Source organism: Lachancea lanzarotensis, scaffold LALA0S07 (assembly GCF_000938715.1).
Source record: "Lachancea lanzarotensis genome assembly LALA0, scaffold LALA0S07, whole genome shotgun sequence".
Lineage (NCBI taxonomy): Eukaryota > Fungi > Ascomycota > Saccharomycetes > Saccharomycetales > Saccharomycetaceae > Lachancea > Lachancea lanzarotensis.
The window spans coordinates 391,367-406,405 of NW_019212885.1; the positions used below are offsets into that span (position 1 = coordinate 391,367).

Genomic DNA, 15,039 nt, shown 5'->3' on the forward strand with positions numbered 1-15,039 from the left:
TTTACACATAGTCCCGTTGTCAGTTCAGACAAAATCTCCAAGACTACAAATAATGAGCATTACACTCAGTTTACGGCTTCTTGTTCTTGACAACTGCTGCTCCAGATGTGTGTGAATGTGAAAATCAGCGCACGTACAAAGTGATCGTGTTATCAAAACCATCTTTAACGTTAAATTTGGTCTTTCTCCCAGCCTATAATCTCGTTCAAATGCGTTTGACTACCATTCCCTCTTCCGTCTTCCTCTCATACTCTTTTCGTCTCTCAAATGATCTTGTCTTGTTCGTTTCTTCGGGCTCTGCCCCGCACATTCGATTTTTCCAATATATAAAAAAAGATCTGGATATTTTATTGAAGTCTTACCGTAAGTAACCACTTTTACATCAAGTGGCAAAACTTGTGGACATTGAAAGGACATCGCATCGAGATACTGTCCTCAAAGCTTATTGGCTACTTTATCGAATACAATGGAGATTTGCGTGAGGTTGAACGACGACTGCGAAAGTGACTACACTTTCCAAATCGATAAAGATGACACTTTTGAGTCGAAAATCATGAAGATGTTCAGCCCTAAATCAGGGCTGGCGAAATTTATGGTGTTGAGACCATCGATTTTTTACAAGAAAGAACCAAAGGGCTTGACAAAATCAATGCATCCAGGTTTCTTGACGGAAGATGGGTGCCTAATTTACCATTACGACTGCGACAAACGCGAATACCGTAAACCGTTGGATTTGAAAAATAAGAAAATTTGGGAACAATTGTGGCCTGGCCAATTGGTGCTGCCTCAATGGGAACTATCGCGTTCCAACATTGCCACGTTTGTTGTGCTCATGCTGGCATGGCTATACACGGATCTGCCTGATGTGGTATCGCCCACTCCGGGCATCTGTTTGACAAACCAGTTTTCCAGAAGATTGATAGTGGTGGCTCGTCAGTTTGGTTACAATGCGATTGCAGAAAAATTGGTGGAAGAAACGCAAGTCAATTCCGCCGGTACGATAGCCCAATGGTTGTTTTTCACGTTGCACTGTTTGAAAGTGCTATTTTTGACGCTTGTGATGTACACGGGGCTGGTAAACCCGCTCACCGTCAACCCATTAAACTTCTACTACACCCGGAAACCGGTTGTTTCCAAAAACACGGAGGCTTTGAAGGAAACTTTACGCTCGATCGGATGGATCGGTGTGAAACGTGCTACTTACGATGATTATCGCGACACGTACTACAACTATCGGTTGGAAAAAGCCGGCGGGATGGTGGCAGCTTACAAGAGTGGTATTATGAAAAAAGCAGCGACTCCCGGCGTTGTTTTGGAGACAGGTGAGGGATTCCAAACACCGTTGGACAAACGGTTCACAGAGTCGACGTTCAAGACGATGGAGAAGAGCCGCAAGTTTGTCTTGAGTGAAGAGTACTTGATCCAGGTGGAACACGATCTTAAGGACCAGATCAAGACCATTGACGAGAAAGAAGTGTACAAGATCAACCAGGAGATCCGCAAATTCCGTCGTTACGGCTTTTTCGAGTGCGGGCCACAACTGGCACGGTTGGTACAGCTGCGACAGGAGGTTGCTGCGGAGAAAGCCGCCGCAGCCCAAAGTGCAGAGGAGAAGAAGGCACAATAAGTGGGAGTGAGTGGAGTGAAATTTTCCTGTTACGTAGACGTTGACTTTGTAAAACAAATTTTTATCGTATTAGAAAAGTTTCCTATCAAAGAGTATGTTGTGGCGTCATCTTGGTCATTAACATTACTTATTAGATCGTATACACCGAACGCTACATGCGCAATCACTAATTTTTTCTTCTCATCTGTAAGCTATTCATTCTTTTCGTTGTAGTACTTGTTATGCTATAGGTATGCTATTCTTGGCTTTTAATATTTCAGAATGATGTAGACAGCGTGCACGATACCTGGAATGTAACCCAGACACGTCAAAAGGATGTTAATCAACAGGTCACAGGTGCAGCCACGCTCCAAAAACACTCCCAAAGGTGGGATAATCACAGCTCCTAGAAGTTTGAAAAAATCAGTTAGGGTGAGAGCCATTGTTTAGAGAAATGTAGAGAAATGTAGAGAGATTGATAAAACAGATATCCGGGGTTTAAAACCTTAAAAGTTGTCTGTGATGATTTAAAAACGAACACAAAAACAAAAAATCATCTTCCTTGTACCTTTATTCAGGGCCCCAATCCATGCCCCTTTTATACCTTTTTTATTCCCCCGTTGGAGAACCAGTTCGCTAAGCGGCAGCAATGGGCCGGGGTCATTGTCTAGCAATAAACCACGACACAGCGCAATATTGACTTAATGCCGACGGCCATTGCTATAGCGCGTTGACAGACGTGACTTTCATTTATTATGGGTTTAGCACACTGACGGCTTAGAAACTCTAACGGGCGGCCGCCGTTCGAACCACGCTGGAGGCACAGGAGCAATAAATCAAGGGTTCTGGCCAACAGTTGGCATTAGCATAGCCACCGCATAGCCACCGCTGTATAGAGAAACACAGGCCAGACCACGCCAAGCCAAGCAAAAGCCCGGATTTTGAATGTTAATGATGATGAAACGGTACTACAAGGATCAAGGATCAAGAATGTTGTTTTACCGGAATAGTGAAGGTATGAGGCTGTTCTGAGCATTCGCAGTTTGAAAGGGAGGAGTGAGTGGCTGCGATACGTACAGTTGTCGTCATTTTGCGGTGTTTTTAGCACTCAAATGATGAGATAGTTGTTAAATGGCTACAGGAACCGTTGAATGTGGGTGCGTCACACCAACGGCTGGTGAGATTTGTGTCTGATGACACAATTTAGCGAAGGGGAAAATTACCGTTCGTAATGTGGATCAAGGTAGGAGAATGACAATGGATTAACAAGATTGGAAATCTTACTCACGTATTATCGGGACTGGAGACGATTTTACAGCGTAGTGGAGCGGATTCCGTGTAACACGTGACTGGTGGTTCCACGAGTAGTTTCACGGGTAGATTCGCGAGTAGATTCGCGGGTAGGGTGCGCGGGTAGGGTGCGCGGGTAGCCTTTGTTTTTGATGAGATGAACAAGATCTCTTGAAATTGCTGAAATTGACAACAACTTTGAAAACTAATGCAAACCCCATAATGAACTTCTGATACATTTTAACGTAATTGAGACATCTAGGCCCGGACGGTACAAGTGGTTATGAGCTTCAATTCCGGCAACCAAAAAGTTGAAAACGGAACATTAGACGGGGACCAAGAAAATGGCTACAGTAAGGATCTGAACACAAACGACAATATTTCGTTCAAAAACGATCCACTGGCTGAGCCAAGATGTTCTACAAACCTTGAGACTGAAAAGGCGAAAAGCAGTGACTCAAACGACCGTGGACAAAAAATTCTGGTCAGCGACGTATGTTCAGATATGCTTTTCGATAAAAACTACCGCGACACCCTCATGTTAGAAGAGGATTCAATTGATGTTTCTTCCGGAAAAAACTCCAATTCTCAGCCTAATGAGACAGATCTCCAGCAGCTTCAGCGATTCCATTTCGAAAGACCTTCTTTCTCCACTATTCAGAACATAAATGGGTCCCAGGCTGGTAACTTGAGGCATGATTGTGCGAATCACGAAAGGACTCCATGGTGCGATAATTTTTACGATCATACCACATCTGACAGTGACAGTGACGGTGACAGCGGCAATAGTTGGCATTCAATGGATCAGAAATCTCAAGACGTGCTGCAGCGAAAAATGAAGCGACTAGAATCCATGTTCAGAAAGCGTTATTCCATCGATTTCGACGAATATTCCATGAATCCATGCAAAATACCAAATCTGAATTACAAATCAAACGAAACGGCTTCTGACGAGGTACTTGCCAAAAAATTTGAGAGCTGGCTATCAACATCTCCATTCAGGATCTGGTTCACAAAGCATAGCGGAAACAAACTTTACGCGCAATGCAAGTATGACCACTGTCGCAAAACCTTCAGCTTTAGCAGAAACCGTAATTCCTCTGGTATGGTGAAGCACCTGGAAACAAACCACAGCTCTGACTACGAGAAGTTTAACTCACAAATAAACTCCAAGCAAAACGAACTAACGAACACGGACAACTTTGGCTTCGAAGCTCGAAAACCTTTCAAGTTTTGCACAAGCTTTATCGACTTTTACAAAAGTAAGCCCATCGTTATCAAGGAGCTCGATTTTTTTGTAGAAAACTTACTACCATTCAACTCCGTGGAGTCTCAGTCCTTTCGCGACTTAATAGGTCTTGTCTCTGGCAATAACAAGCGCCCGTTCATTTTTTCTCGCAAGTCAATGATAAAGGAACTCACAAACTACCACGATCAATTCGAAAAACAGCTGAGGTTCACTTTGAAAAGGACTTCAAAAATAAATATACAATTGGACATTTGGACCTCTGGTCTTAACAAGAGCTACCTTGCCATTTTGGTTTCTTTTTGTCCTAATTTGGATCGTCTCGACCAAAAATCCCAAAGAAACGACGTCATAGGCCGAGGGTCTCCCACTCCGCACGTAATTGGTTTCCATGATATAAGTGGTCCCCGTTATACAGGGGAATACTTGAGTCAGGTTTTCGTTGATTCGTTAGATCAACATTCACTCAAACACAAAGTCGCGAGTGTGACAATAGGCAATGCCGCCCAAAACCTCACAATGCTTGACAGAATTGAGTTTGAACTGACTGGAGAGGGGGTCAATGCCGAAGGTGGCATTGTAAGGATTCATTGTTTGCAAGATGTTTTAAACTTAATTTTTAGACATATTGTCGAGAGATTCGAGAAGCAAAACGCAGAACTGATTGGGAGGATTGATGAACTAACTTCGAAAATTGAACACAACGTTTTTCTGAGTGATCATTTCAAAACCTACGCTGGAAGAGCAGTTCCAAAACATAATGAAACTCGATTTGTGTCGCGCCATAAGCAATGGTCCTCCTTTATGAACCTCGGCAACTCTCTCAAGCAGTTTTACTCTAATTATTATACCTATAGGAAGTTCCAGCTCGAGAAAGAAGACAGAAGACTTTTCGTGTACGAACCAGAAGAGATCTTTTCTCTAGAACTGTTCCTCAAGCTCACCAACTTATTTTTGGAGTTAACAACGGATGTGCAGGATGACGCGATGAATAATCTGCCCAATGGCATACAGTTCTACACTTTACTTCACAGGTACTTCGAAGCATGCTCTCAAATTTCAATGGGCAATAATTCCGACGAGAATTTGAAGATCGCAGGTATCCAATTCAATGATCTTGTTGTAGTAAGCGAAGAAAACAAATCGAAGATTTTGTCTACCATAATCGAGTCGAGATCATTGTTTGAAAGATACTACAATCTTGCCAGCGCGCAGATGGGGTACTGGGTTGCTCACATCTTAAGACCAGATATGAAAATCCGATCATTATCCAAAATACTCGACAGAGGGACGGAAGCGCATATAATCAGCAAGGCTTCGAACTATGTTTATTGCTACCTTGGCTGTCATTACCCCGGCAGATCAACAAAATTTGCGTACCCGGATGCAGGAAGTTCATGCTCCAACAAACAGAAGAGACCCAGAAGAAAGCTCAGAGCCTTCGACAGATTCTCTAAGGCACTTCGAAACACATCTTTCGAGCGCGAGGCGTTTTTTGAATGGGAATGCTACAATAGAGAGCCGCTCGATCTTCACCGCGATTTTATCACCTATTGGATGGCTAACAGAGGCAGGTTCCCACGGTTGTCTTCCTTGGCATTATCTTTCTACTATACCAGATTATCCACGGGTGATGTAGAACGGTCTTTCTCCATAAGAAAGAAGGCTATCGAAGGGCGATTTTCATTGTCCAGCGGGAATCTTGAGCGCATGATAGTCTTGAGAAACCGCTTGAAGTGTTTTGGGTTTCGGGAAAAACTCAAGCATATCACCTCTATCGAAGATACCAGCTGGGCAGAAGAAGACATGTCAAATGGCTCTTCTGATGACCAAAACAGTTTCAGTGATCAGGATTCTTACAGTGAGTGAGCCAGGAAATTCTTGTACTGGCCATTCAGATGTTAGTGTATACTAGACAAAATATACAATCTAGCCCAAGTTTTGATCGAGAGTAATCTAGTGGCTCATTTCTCTTCCAAGTGTGTCCACTCGTTGCTAACCATACCCAGTCCGGAGTATGCTAGTACTTCCATGCCAATGGCGCATGGCATTCAACTTGTGCTTTGTCGTCACATCCCATTAATACCCAACACATCTTCCAATAGTCGCCTTTATGGCCTTGTGGTCGGGCGTCTGATATTCGGTGGTTGCATGTGACATGCTTAGAAAAACCTGTTGGCCAAATGGTAAGGCATCCCCCTCCTAAGGGGAAGACTGCGGGTTCGAGTCCCGTACAGGTTGGAGAAAAATAATTTTCCCATTTTTTTTGGTAAGTTGGAAGTTTGTGCTAGGCTTCATGGTGCTCTCTTATGCCAACATAATTTGAAAGTAGCGCCAACGGCGCATCATCTTTGCTTGTGTTTAAAGCATTCTGACGATATTCCTTTGTTGAAAGTGCGTGTTTGGTTCGTAAACATGAAATTTATCTAGTTGTGTCATATCGTGAGTCGAAATATAAAAAATTGCAAGAAAGCCAGCATCATGGAAACTACGAAAGTGAACAGAGTTGAGTGCGAGCCGACCTGGCTTTCACTAAATAAAATTGTGAATTTGAAAAGTGACAATGGTTTTCATACGATCCAGAGAGGAATAAAATGTCGCACGTGACCCAGAGCCAGTGACAGCTTGATCCAAAGTGAAAGACGCATCAATGATCCTGTCATCAGTTGCTATAATACCACCGTAAGGTTTAAAATGTCCACTATCTTCCGCTTCTATAGTTCATTTCAGGGAAATGATATTTCTACGAAAATTTTCGTTATGCCCAAAGTTCGCCTGCTCCTAAGTATCTCTACCTAATAGGTCAATGCCGCTAATACGCTGACTGGCAGGCCGTGAGGATGCAGCAGATGTGCTTGTACTCAAGGATTTCAGCGGTCGCGGTACAAACGTCGCAGACGACGAATGCATGGGAACTTCGACACTGAGTCTCGCCACATTGGGTTCTCTATCGACAGCCAGCATCTCTACCAGACGCTGCGAATTTCCCTCGCCACACAATACATCATGAACGGCCGTTGACATAACCTCGTAATCTCGAGGTTTCTGTATCCTGTCACGCGCAAAGATATGGTACAGTGGAAAATCTATTCGGCTCGTAAATGTGCGCATTACCTCTACATCACCACAATGGTGTACCAGCCATTGAAAATGCTCACACATGGCAGCCAAGTGTAGCACATGCTCTTTGGAACATCGCTTAAGGCCCGAAATACCCTTTTCTTTCACATCCTCATAGCAAGCCATGGGAATCAAACTATCAGGTAACTCCAAAAGCCAACTCTGTAAAAGTCCAACAACGTCATTGACGTTTTGTCCTTTTCTGGCCAGCATATTTGTAAGAGTTGTTGAATGGTCTCCTTCGGCCGCTAAAAACTCAGTATAGCAGTCCCGTCGTAGTCTGGAGTTTCGTTGCAAATCTAAAGGTAATGACCATGCCTTCAAAATATCATCAGCGTTATGCGTTTCAAGCTGTTTTAGGAGAGATCTCAAGATCACTGCAACACCGGTCTCATCCAGTTGCGAATTCCGCAGCTCTGAGTGAAACAGAGGAGTCCCTGTCAATTCCCCATTCACATCATACTTTGAGAATGTTACACCGGGCTGTGGCACATAGAAGCCTATGGTACTGTGATTCGACCGATACACTCTTTGTAATTCCTGAGTCGGATCTATTGACTCAGTTTCAAAATGCGATGGAAACGATCCTTGTAACAAGGAGAGAAATTGACTGTTTGCGAGATGCGCTTGGTCGATCTTTTTGAGAAGTAATTTCCAATAATGGTGCATAGCTTTTTGCAGCTCAAGCTCGAGCTGGGAGCGCCAATAGTCCAGATTTTGGCATTGTTGAAAGAAAGATGATCTTCGTTTAGTGAACTCGTGACGGTACGATTCCAACTCAGCCAACGTTGTGATTGGAGTTTGCTCATCGGAGCCGCCACTAACCCTTTTGAAAAACCCACCAAAAACTGTGTTGACTGCCGGTCTTGTATTACTAACAGATTCTTGATTGGACTGTGTTGATCCCCAGGTGTAATAGTCGTCTGCTGCAAAGCGTGATTGAGCGCCCATGATATTCTGGTACGGTCGTATGATATCAGCCGCCAGTAGTTTTTGACCGACACGCTCAAGGTTGAAGAGCGATATCTCTAGCTTTGGTTCTATTTTTTTGAGAGCGTCTAAGAGCTTTGTGCCGGAAAAATACTCATTGGCTATACCGGGGATCTTTATGAGTCTATTTGAGGTTATGATGTTCTCTTTGAGTTTAGCACAGAAAAGAATCAATTGTTCTTCACCATCAATGACTATGCTCTTGTCAATGGTCAATGGAAATGCATGCGAGACATCTTTTATAGCATATTCTTGCGATGGCAGAACTTGATTGTCGTCTCCAAATAAAGAATCCCTGAGCATTTGTCGCAATCGTGCTGCCATTGCCTCATACTCGTTTTGCATTTGCTTGGCTAGCAGAAGGTGCTTAGAGTACCCCTTCATGGCGCGGCTTGTTGCATCTTTAGTCTCTTGTAAATATTCATTGTACTCAAACAAGAGAGATTCCAGTGGTATCTGACATTGAGATTCGAGTTTTGAGTGGCTCGAATGCTCCAATTTCACAAGAATTCCCGTTAACGTGTTCAATTGCTGCTTTTGAATCACTGTGCAAAGTGAGGTATCGTTTTCGGGCTTTTCACCGCCAATAACCAGTTTCTTCAATGCTTTGGTCGCTGGTGATATAATCTCAGAATCATAGGTTTTGATTAAGATCAACATCTCCGTCAGCTCTGAAATATCGGTCTGAATTTTTCCTAGCAGAGACTCAATACCGGTCGCATAATCTTCTGACCAGAACGTCGCTTTCATGAGCTCACAGCCATCGTTCTTCGTCGTCATGTTTTCTTTCGAGCATGAGAGATGATGAGTATAAGGATGCATCAAATTACACAGCTAAGTAGTTATGATCTAGATGTTTCAACATCAGACAAAGAAACGAAACGAAAGCTCACCGTGAGATCAATGGTATCAAGTCAAGGATGACCCAATAATATGAATTACAACTTGTTAGCTTGATCTCAGTTCTCCTGTCTTGAAAAGTCGTATTTTACTATGTACAAAATGGTGCGATTCAAAATGCCCGAATATCTTGCCAGTTGAATTCGTGTAGCCACTCTTCAAAAGTGTTAAGTGGCCATTTACGATGAGTGATAATGTTCAAGCTCCAGACTAATGATTTAGACACAATTCGAGTTAAACATGACTTGGCTTTTCAGTGAGTGTTACTCGAAACACATAACAAGACCGGTCTTTTGCTGATCTCACAATTGCTTGGCATCCACGACTTACAAAGACTGATGATATTGCCTTGAGTGACTTGGAAAACTTCAGTGCTCTCTTGAATCCTTTCGTCTGCCGCTTGTTCCCACAACTTTTTTTTCTTTTAATCATTCTCAGATTCTCAGCTCCTGTAGCATTTCATACACCCAATCGACTTCTCTCTGAGTTCTTGTCATACCCGAAAACTCGTGCTGCCAAGTAGAAATAGTCTCTTACGGAGTCGATCACTACACGTACAAGACCGGTTGCCTTTTTGCGAAAATGGGGTGTCTCGGTGTTCAATCCGTCTGTTTTCTTGGAGTAGCCAGAAGTTGTAGTGGGCAGAACGTTGTCACCGGCTGACAACGATACAAAAAGCGCGAATGGCACGAACCACACACAAACGCCGAAAAACGAAGCTACCTCGGTGAAGCTGGCTCTTCTGCGAGGTATGTAGTTAGGGTCGTACCTGAATTGAGGTGGAACATCGGTGTCATTGAAATGTCTAAACCACAGATAATGGTTGAGTGCAACCAGCACACAGCTGGCCAGAAATGTAGGGCTACTCAGCGAAATGAAGGGAAAATGTTTGAGGTTTCGCAAGTAGACGACATATGATGCAATAGAAAATACGCTGAGCTTGAAAGGGAATGAGTCCAGAATCAATAGCAGTACATAAATCACAATTATTCCGTAGATCGCTCTCGTCAAAAAGCGTTTCGTGGGCTCCGAGTGTTCCTCAACCAATTCGCTGATATAGTACAACCCTGCTGCGATGGAAAGCGTCAAAAACAAAAAGCCCAACACCGTTCCCACATATGACAATGCTTGAAGGATCATGATGGAGCAACGGATGAACTGCTCCCCTCTTACGCTTGTCTTTTGTCTACAGGAGTTGTCCATCCACACATCGGTTTTCCATACCACACTGTATTTTATGACATATCGCTATATACGAGAACAGTATTTACTATCACTTCGGTTTGCCCGGAAAGTAGCCCGTAGAAAAACGAAATTCGTAGCATAAGAAGGTCCAGTACTACATGTCCAACAATGCTCATCAAAAGGTTCTTTCAGAACATTCAAAATCACTAGTTCAAGTCATTCAGGGTCTTATCGTATTCAATGACAAAAATCCATTGAATTTGAATGTTGTAGCCAAAAAATTATGCCACCTGCCAGAATTGAACTAGCGACCTTTGCATTACAAGTGCAACGCTCTACCACTAAGCTAAGGAGGCAATAATTGTTATAGGGTTCAGAATCTTGTCATTACATATCAGAAAAACTAGATAATCTGAAGCTCTATCGTCCATTAACATGGACCGTGGTCTCTTCCAGCACTGTATAGGCGTCAAGAATAACACAATTGTTCATTAAGCATTCATTATTATGTTCTATGTAAGATCCTCAACCCAAGTAATATCAACGTTGTTTTCATCCAAGATATCTTGATACTCGTTACTCGCACCAAATAGCTCACGTGTGAGGTCGTCCATATTAGGTACCTGACCGTTGCTCAGACTTATATCCAGGATAGCATTACTGATGGTCTGGAAGACGGCAGCACATTTGGCAGCAAATACCCACTTTTCGCCAAAATGCTGTAATATTTCGACGCATTGCTGTATTTCGATTTTGCACTCGATCAGGTCAATACTCCACTGACATAAACAGTACAACATGGTGTTGCATATGGTTAGCGTGCGAAAGAGGGTGATCCAATTGAGAGGTTGCATTTTCTTCCGGTACAGCGTGTAAGTGTGTTTAAGAGCTTGTAAGCAAAAGTCACCCAGAATTATCAGAAACTCCATGGGAGGCTTTGGTATCAAAGATGAAGGCCGATACAACATGATCTGCAGTTGTGCATAGCGCATTGCAAGCCAAATATCGGAAGTGTGGAAGGAAATGGAATTTGACTTGGTTGGACAAGCTATCGAGTTGTGTCTTCGTATCTTGTCCCGTTCCTGTTCGTATAACACATCAAGTTGTTTCCTTAGTTCGTCGACTATTTCTTGCTTGCCGTCATCTGAGAGTTTTTGCTTTCCGGCCCCCACGCTGTGGACTCGCTTGTATATGATACCGCCCATTTTTCGAAGAGCGATCATCATTTGTGTCACTTCTATGTCCTCAGTTTCTTCTGCGTACATTGCGTGGGGAAGAGGGACGCTAATGTCGTCATCGTCGATCGCTGATATCCTGCCGAGCGACGTAGATACGAGACGCTCAAAATTGAAAAAACTCCAAAATGCACGGTACCGCAACTCAATATCTAGTTGCGACATAGATTTTTTTTTCCGGGTTGTAAGTGCCCTGTGCAGTCCAAGACCAATTGTTAATCTCATGACGATGCCACTAATAGTCCACGACGAGACCCCTTGAGGCTCAAAAAAAGAATAGATGCCCAGCAAGAGCAAGCACTTGATAGTCTCAACGTTTTGTAAGTGCATCACAGGACAAAATTTCCGCATCGCAAGATAAGCGAAGTGCTCGCTGAGTTCTTCTTCTTCCTTATTTAGAATGCCTGCCCGCTGGAGAGTAGTACATCCTATTGCCATTACCATGTACAACTGAAAGTAAAAAGTGTCTTCGTAATTGCCCTCCATGTCTTCAAACTCATGTATCGTGGATACTTCATTCAAAAACCCAATCTTGTTTAAAAGAGGATACGACCGGTGATTGTGTTTGAAGTATGCGGCAATAAATCGGTCGTAAAGTCGTCTTTCAATTCTCACACCCTTACCATGTGGCTGAAGCAAGCTTGAGTGTCTTCCTCCTTTGAAAACTGCTGCTACATTGGCGATCTGCAGAGATGATGCTCGAATTGGAATCGAGTCTATCTTACACATTTCATGGAACAGTACCTCCTTTTGTGGACGCTGCTCTATCTCCCGCTGTTGTTGCTGCTGCTGAGATTTCCTCAGTTCTGGAATGTAATGAACAATAGCGTCATTTTTGGCATTTGTGGGGGCACTGGAAGACCGTGTTTCGGAAGAGTGCTCACTTACCCGTTCTGTATCACTCTCAAGTTTCCCACCGTAGTACACACCGTTGTCACTTCGCTCATGTTCCTCGGAAGAGATCAAAAACTGCTCTGTATCACTGCTGTGGCCCCGTTTGATCATTTGATCGGCATGTGCCAAAGTTGCCAATTCTTTGCGTTCCCGCTCCAATTCTCTCTTACTTCTTCTTGGCGCCCGGCCCGGATAGCTACAAGGTTCTCCAGCTTTGCTACAATTCATGCAAATGGGCGATTCTTTCGAACATCTTTTTTTCAATCTTCGGCATCTTGCACACGAATACGGTTCGTAAACCACCGCTGAAAAGCTTAGACCTTCATTATCCAGCTGTTCCATCTTTTTTGCACGCTCGAAAGACTTCGTCGAGCCCGCCTTGTGGCCTTGATCGACTTGGAGTCGATGATCAACACAGAATCGGCTTAACTGCGATAAAGCTTGGCCGATTTCTTCAATCTCTTGATAATGATCTGCCTGTATTATACAGGCGTCACCTGTGATATCGAGAAGTAGATTCTTTATCTCCTTCGTTGGTGACGACATCATGAGTAGCGTAGTTCACGATGAGATCGTGGCAACGACACACTCGACCAAGAATACCTGGTTCACGTTATAGACCGTAGCCTTCATTGGGTATTGTTTTCAAAATAATGTAGTTTGTAACCTGAAGCTTTTCATTGAGCTATTCCTGAGATCGAAGGCTCCGGATTTTTCTTTTCACTCCAAGTAATAAGCTTCGCCCTTGTCTCTTAATTCCAATGCTCTGTGGATCAGTATTTTTGTGCGTTCTTTTTTTGCGAGACCTGTCCGATATCGTAATGCAGCCAGCTGATCGTCCCATAGTCTGGGTCGAGCTTCGTCGTCTTGCCCGCCACAGGAATCCAAAATTGCCTGTAGCTCGCGACAATATTCTATGTCTCTCGGTGTAACAAGCGAGTGGTAGTCCTTTGGTTCTTGCACAGCCCGTGCAGAAAAATCGATGGACGGCACCTCAATTGCCCCGGAAAACACTTTGGCTACAGTGCATGCTTGCGACTCGGCTAAGGGAAAAGGCACCACGTTCTTGCAAAGAAGCAGAAAAGCCAATGTAGGGTCTTGCACGAAAACCAACTGCTCCCACAGACCGTGGAGTCGGGAAACTGGATCATTGGAAGTTTTGTCGGTACCCAGAATTTGTTCTTGGTAGCTACCCAAAAAGGGTAGATAGTACATGTAGCCGGTGGCCCATATGATGCGGTCGATATTTCTCAGTTGCTCGCCATTTTCAAGCGTCACGGTTTGATTGTCGTGTACGCTGAGCTTTGAAATCTTTGGAACCGCTGTCACAACCGGGTTTTCGTCCCAGTTGGTTTTATTAACTTCTTTGACGCTGTGGTATACGCATTGGGCCACAGAGCTGATCTGGTTGGCGATATCCGATCCAGAACTACCGTTACCAACCACAACTACCCTCAGATCACGAAACCTCTCGCTGGAATGAAAATCTTTGGAGTGAAGAAGCGACCCTGGTTGTGCATTGCGCCATTCGTCGCCGCCCGGAATGTCTTCTGGCACGTGAGTCGCTTCGAAATGGCCATTAGCGACCACTACGTAATCGAACAACTCGACAGCTTTCCCATCGTTGTGGGTAACACGCCACAAGTCTCCTATTTTTTCCACGCACTTGACTTTACAGTTCAATTGAGTAAGAATTCGTTCTTGGCCCTTGATGAACGTCTCGTAGAAGCGGACTAGGTATTCCCAAACATGCTTTCTGTTCGGGAATGTTGGTACGTCGTCAGGGAACGGAAATCCACTGAAGGTCATTATTTGCTTGCTCAAATTGGTTTCCAAAGCATCATACATTGCCGTGTTTTCCCTAGGTTGCTCGTTATCTGGATAATACCACACTCCGCCAACTTGCGGATTGGAGTCGTAGATAACAATGTCAAAATCGGTATTGGCTAATAGCACTCTTCCTGTGGCAAGACCACTAGGTCCTGCACCTATAATAGCTACTCGTTTAGCCATGGTTGCTCGAGGGAAAACGTTGGTGTCTCGAAAATCAGAAGAGGTGACTGGACAGACAAGTCTTGGGACTTGTAATTAGTATATAGTGATATAGAGCTGGCCCAACGTCAATGAGCTCCAAGCAACGCTCCTGATAGCAGTTGGAGATGAGAGAACAGTGGCAAGAATTAAGAAACTGTTGGTGAGGACTTGATAGGTTTTTTTCTTTTTAATCGGTTGAAAAGGTCTTTATCAATGGTGAAGTACAGAAACGGTAGCAAATGTGAAATCAAAGAAGTTATCGTGAGCGCAACACCACAGTCCATGTCTCTGCGAAATTTCACAGAGAGGGCCTCGAGCGATTGTAACGGTATTGCGGCTTGAGATCAGCTAACCCTTTGTAAAGTCGCTGTCATCAAATCACGTGCTGAATATCTTCCTGGGACCCTTTTCACCATGACTTTACCGGAATGTCAGAAAAACAGGTACAGCTAAAGGCCATCCCAGGCATTGGAAAAAAGTGTGGGATTTTTCGAGGCTGATGAAGACTTAGATTATCAGAGGGTAGTGGTCTTTATAGC

The 15,039-nt window shown here is 43.8% G+C and overlaps 7 protein-coding genes and 2 non-coding genes across 9 annotated transcripts, besides 1 other annotated feature; 3 read left to right on the forward strand and 6 right to left on the reverse strand.

Annotated features, from left to right (window-relative positions):
- Nucleotides 1–466: 466 nt before the first annotated feature.
- Nucleotides 467–1,627, forward strand: GSF2 (LALA0S07e04214g1_1; the record flags this gene model as incomplete). The annotated part of the gene is made up of 1 exon (XM_022771501.1): nt 467–1,627. One exon carries the CDS (start codon nt 467–469, stop codon nt 1,625–1,627), a length of 1,161 nt encoding a protein of 386 aa, XP_022629401.1.
- Nucleotides 1,628–1,875: 248 nt separating this feature from the next.
- On the reverse strand, nt 1,876–2,049 carry LALA0_S07e04236g (LALA0S07e04236g1_1; the record flags this gene model as incomplete). The annotated part of the gene is made up of 1 exon (XM_022771502.1): nt 1,876–2,049. One exon carries the CDS (start codon nt 2,047–2,049, stop codon nt 1,876–1,878), a length of 174 nt encoding a protein of 57 aa, XP_022629402.1.
- Nucleotides 2,050–3,179: 1,130 nt separating this feature from the next.
- On the forward strand, nt 3,180–6,011 carry LALA0_S07e04258g (LALA0S07e04258g1_1; the record flags this gene model as incomplete). Its single annotated transcript, XM_022771503.1, has 1 exon — nt 3,180–6,011. One exon carries the CDS (start codon nt 3,180–3,182, stop codon nt 6,009–6,011), a length of 2,832 nt encoding a protein of 943 aa, XP_022629403.1.
- Nucleotides 3,180–6,011: a mobile genetic element (isolated transposase of Rover hAT-like DNA transposon).
- A 300-nt stretch (nt 6,012–6,311) lies between these two features.
- Nucleotides 6,312–6,383, forward strand: LALA0_S07e04280r. Its single transcript has one exon. It is a non-coding gene; the product is annotated as a tRNA-Arg (tRNA).
- A 540-nt stretch (nt 6,384–6,923) lies between these two features.
- Nucleotides 6,924–9,074, reverse strand: RGD3 (LALA0S07e04302g1_1; the record flags this gene model as incomplete). The annotated part of the gene is made up of 1 exon (XM_022771504.1): nt 6,924–9,074. The coding sequence occupies one exon, from the start codon at nt 9,072–9,074 to the stop codon at nt 6,924–6,926; it is 2,151 nt and encodes a 716-aa protein (XP_022629404.1).
- A 537-nt stretch (nt 9,075–9,611) lies between these two features.
- SVP26 (LALA0S07e04324g1_1) lies at nt 9,612–10,292 on the reverse strand (the record flags this gene model as incomplete). Its single annotated transcript, XM_022771505.1, has 1 exon — nt 9,612–10,292. One exon carries the CDS (start codon nt 10,290–10,292, stop codon nt 9,612–9,614), a length of 681 nt encoding a protein of 226 aa, XP_022629405.1.
- Nucleotides 10,293–10,621: 329 nt separating this feature from the next.
- On the reverse strand, nt 10,622–10,693 carry LALA0_S07e04346r. The gene has a single exon. It is a non-coding gene; the product is annotated as a tRNA-Thr (tRNA).
- A 156-nt stretch (nt 10,694–10,849) lies between these two features.
- STB5 (LALA0S07e04368g1_1) lies at nt 10,850–12,808 on the reverse strand (the record flags this gene model as incomplete). The annotated part of the gene is made up of 1 exon (XM_022771506.1): nt 10,850–12,808. The coding sequence occupies one exon, from the start codon at nt 12,806–12,808 to the stop codon at nt 10,850–10,852; it is 1,959 nt and encodes a 652-aa protein (XP_022629406.1).
- Nucleotides 12,809–13,186: 378 nt separating this feature from the next.
- FMO1 (LALA0S07e04390g1_1) lies at nt 13,187–14,479 on the reverse strand (the record flags this gene model as incomplete). The annotated part of the gene is made up of 1 exon (XM_022771507.1): nt 13,187–14,479. One exon carries the CDS (start codon nt 14,477–14,479, stop codon nt 13,187–13,189), a length of 1,293 nt encoding a protein of 430 aa, XP_022629407.1.
- Nucleotides 14,480–15,039: the final 560 nt, after the last annotated feature.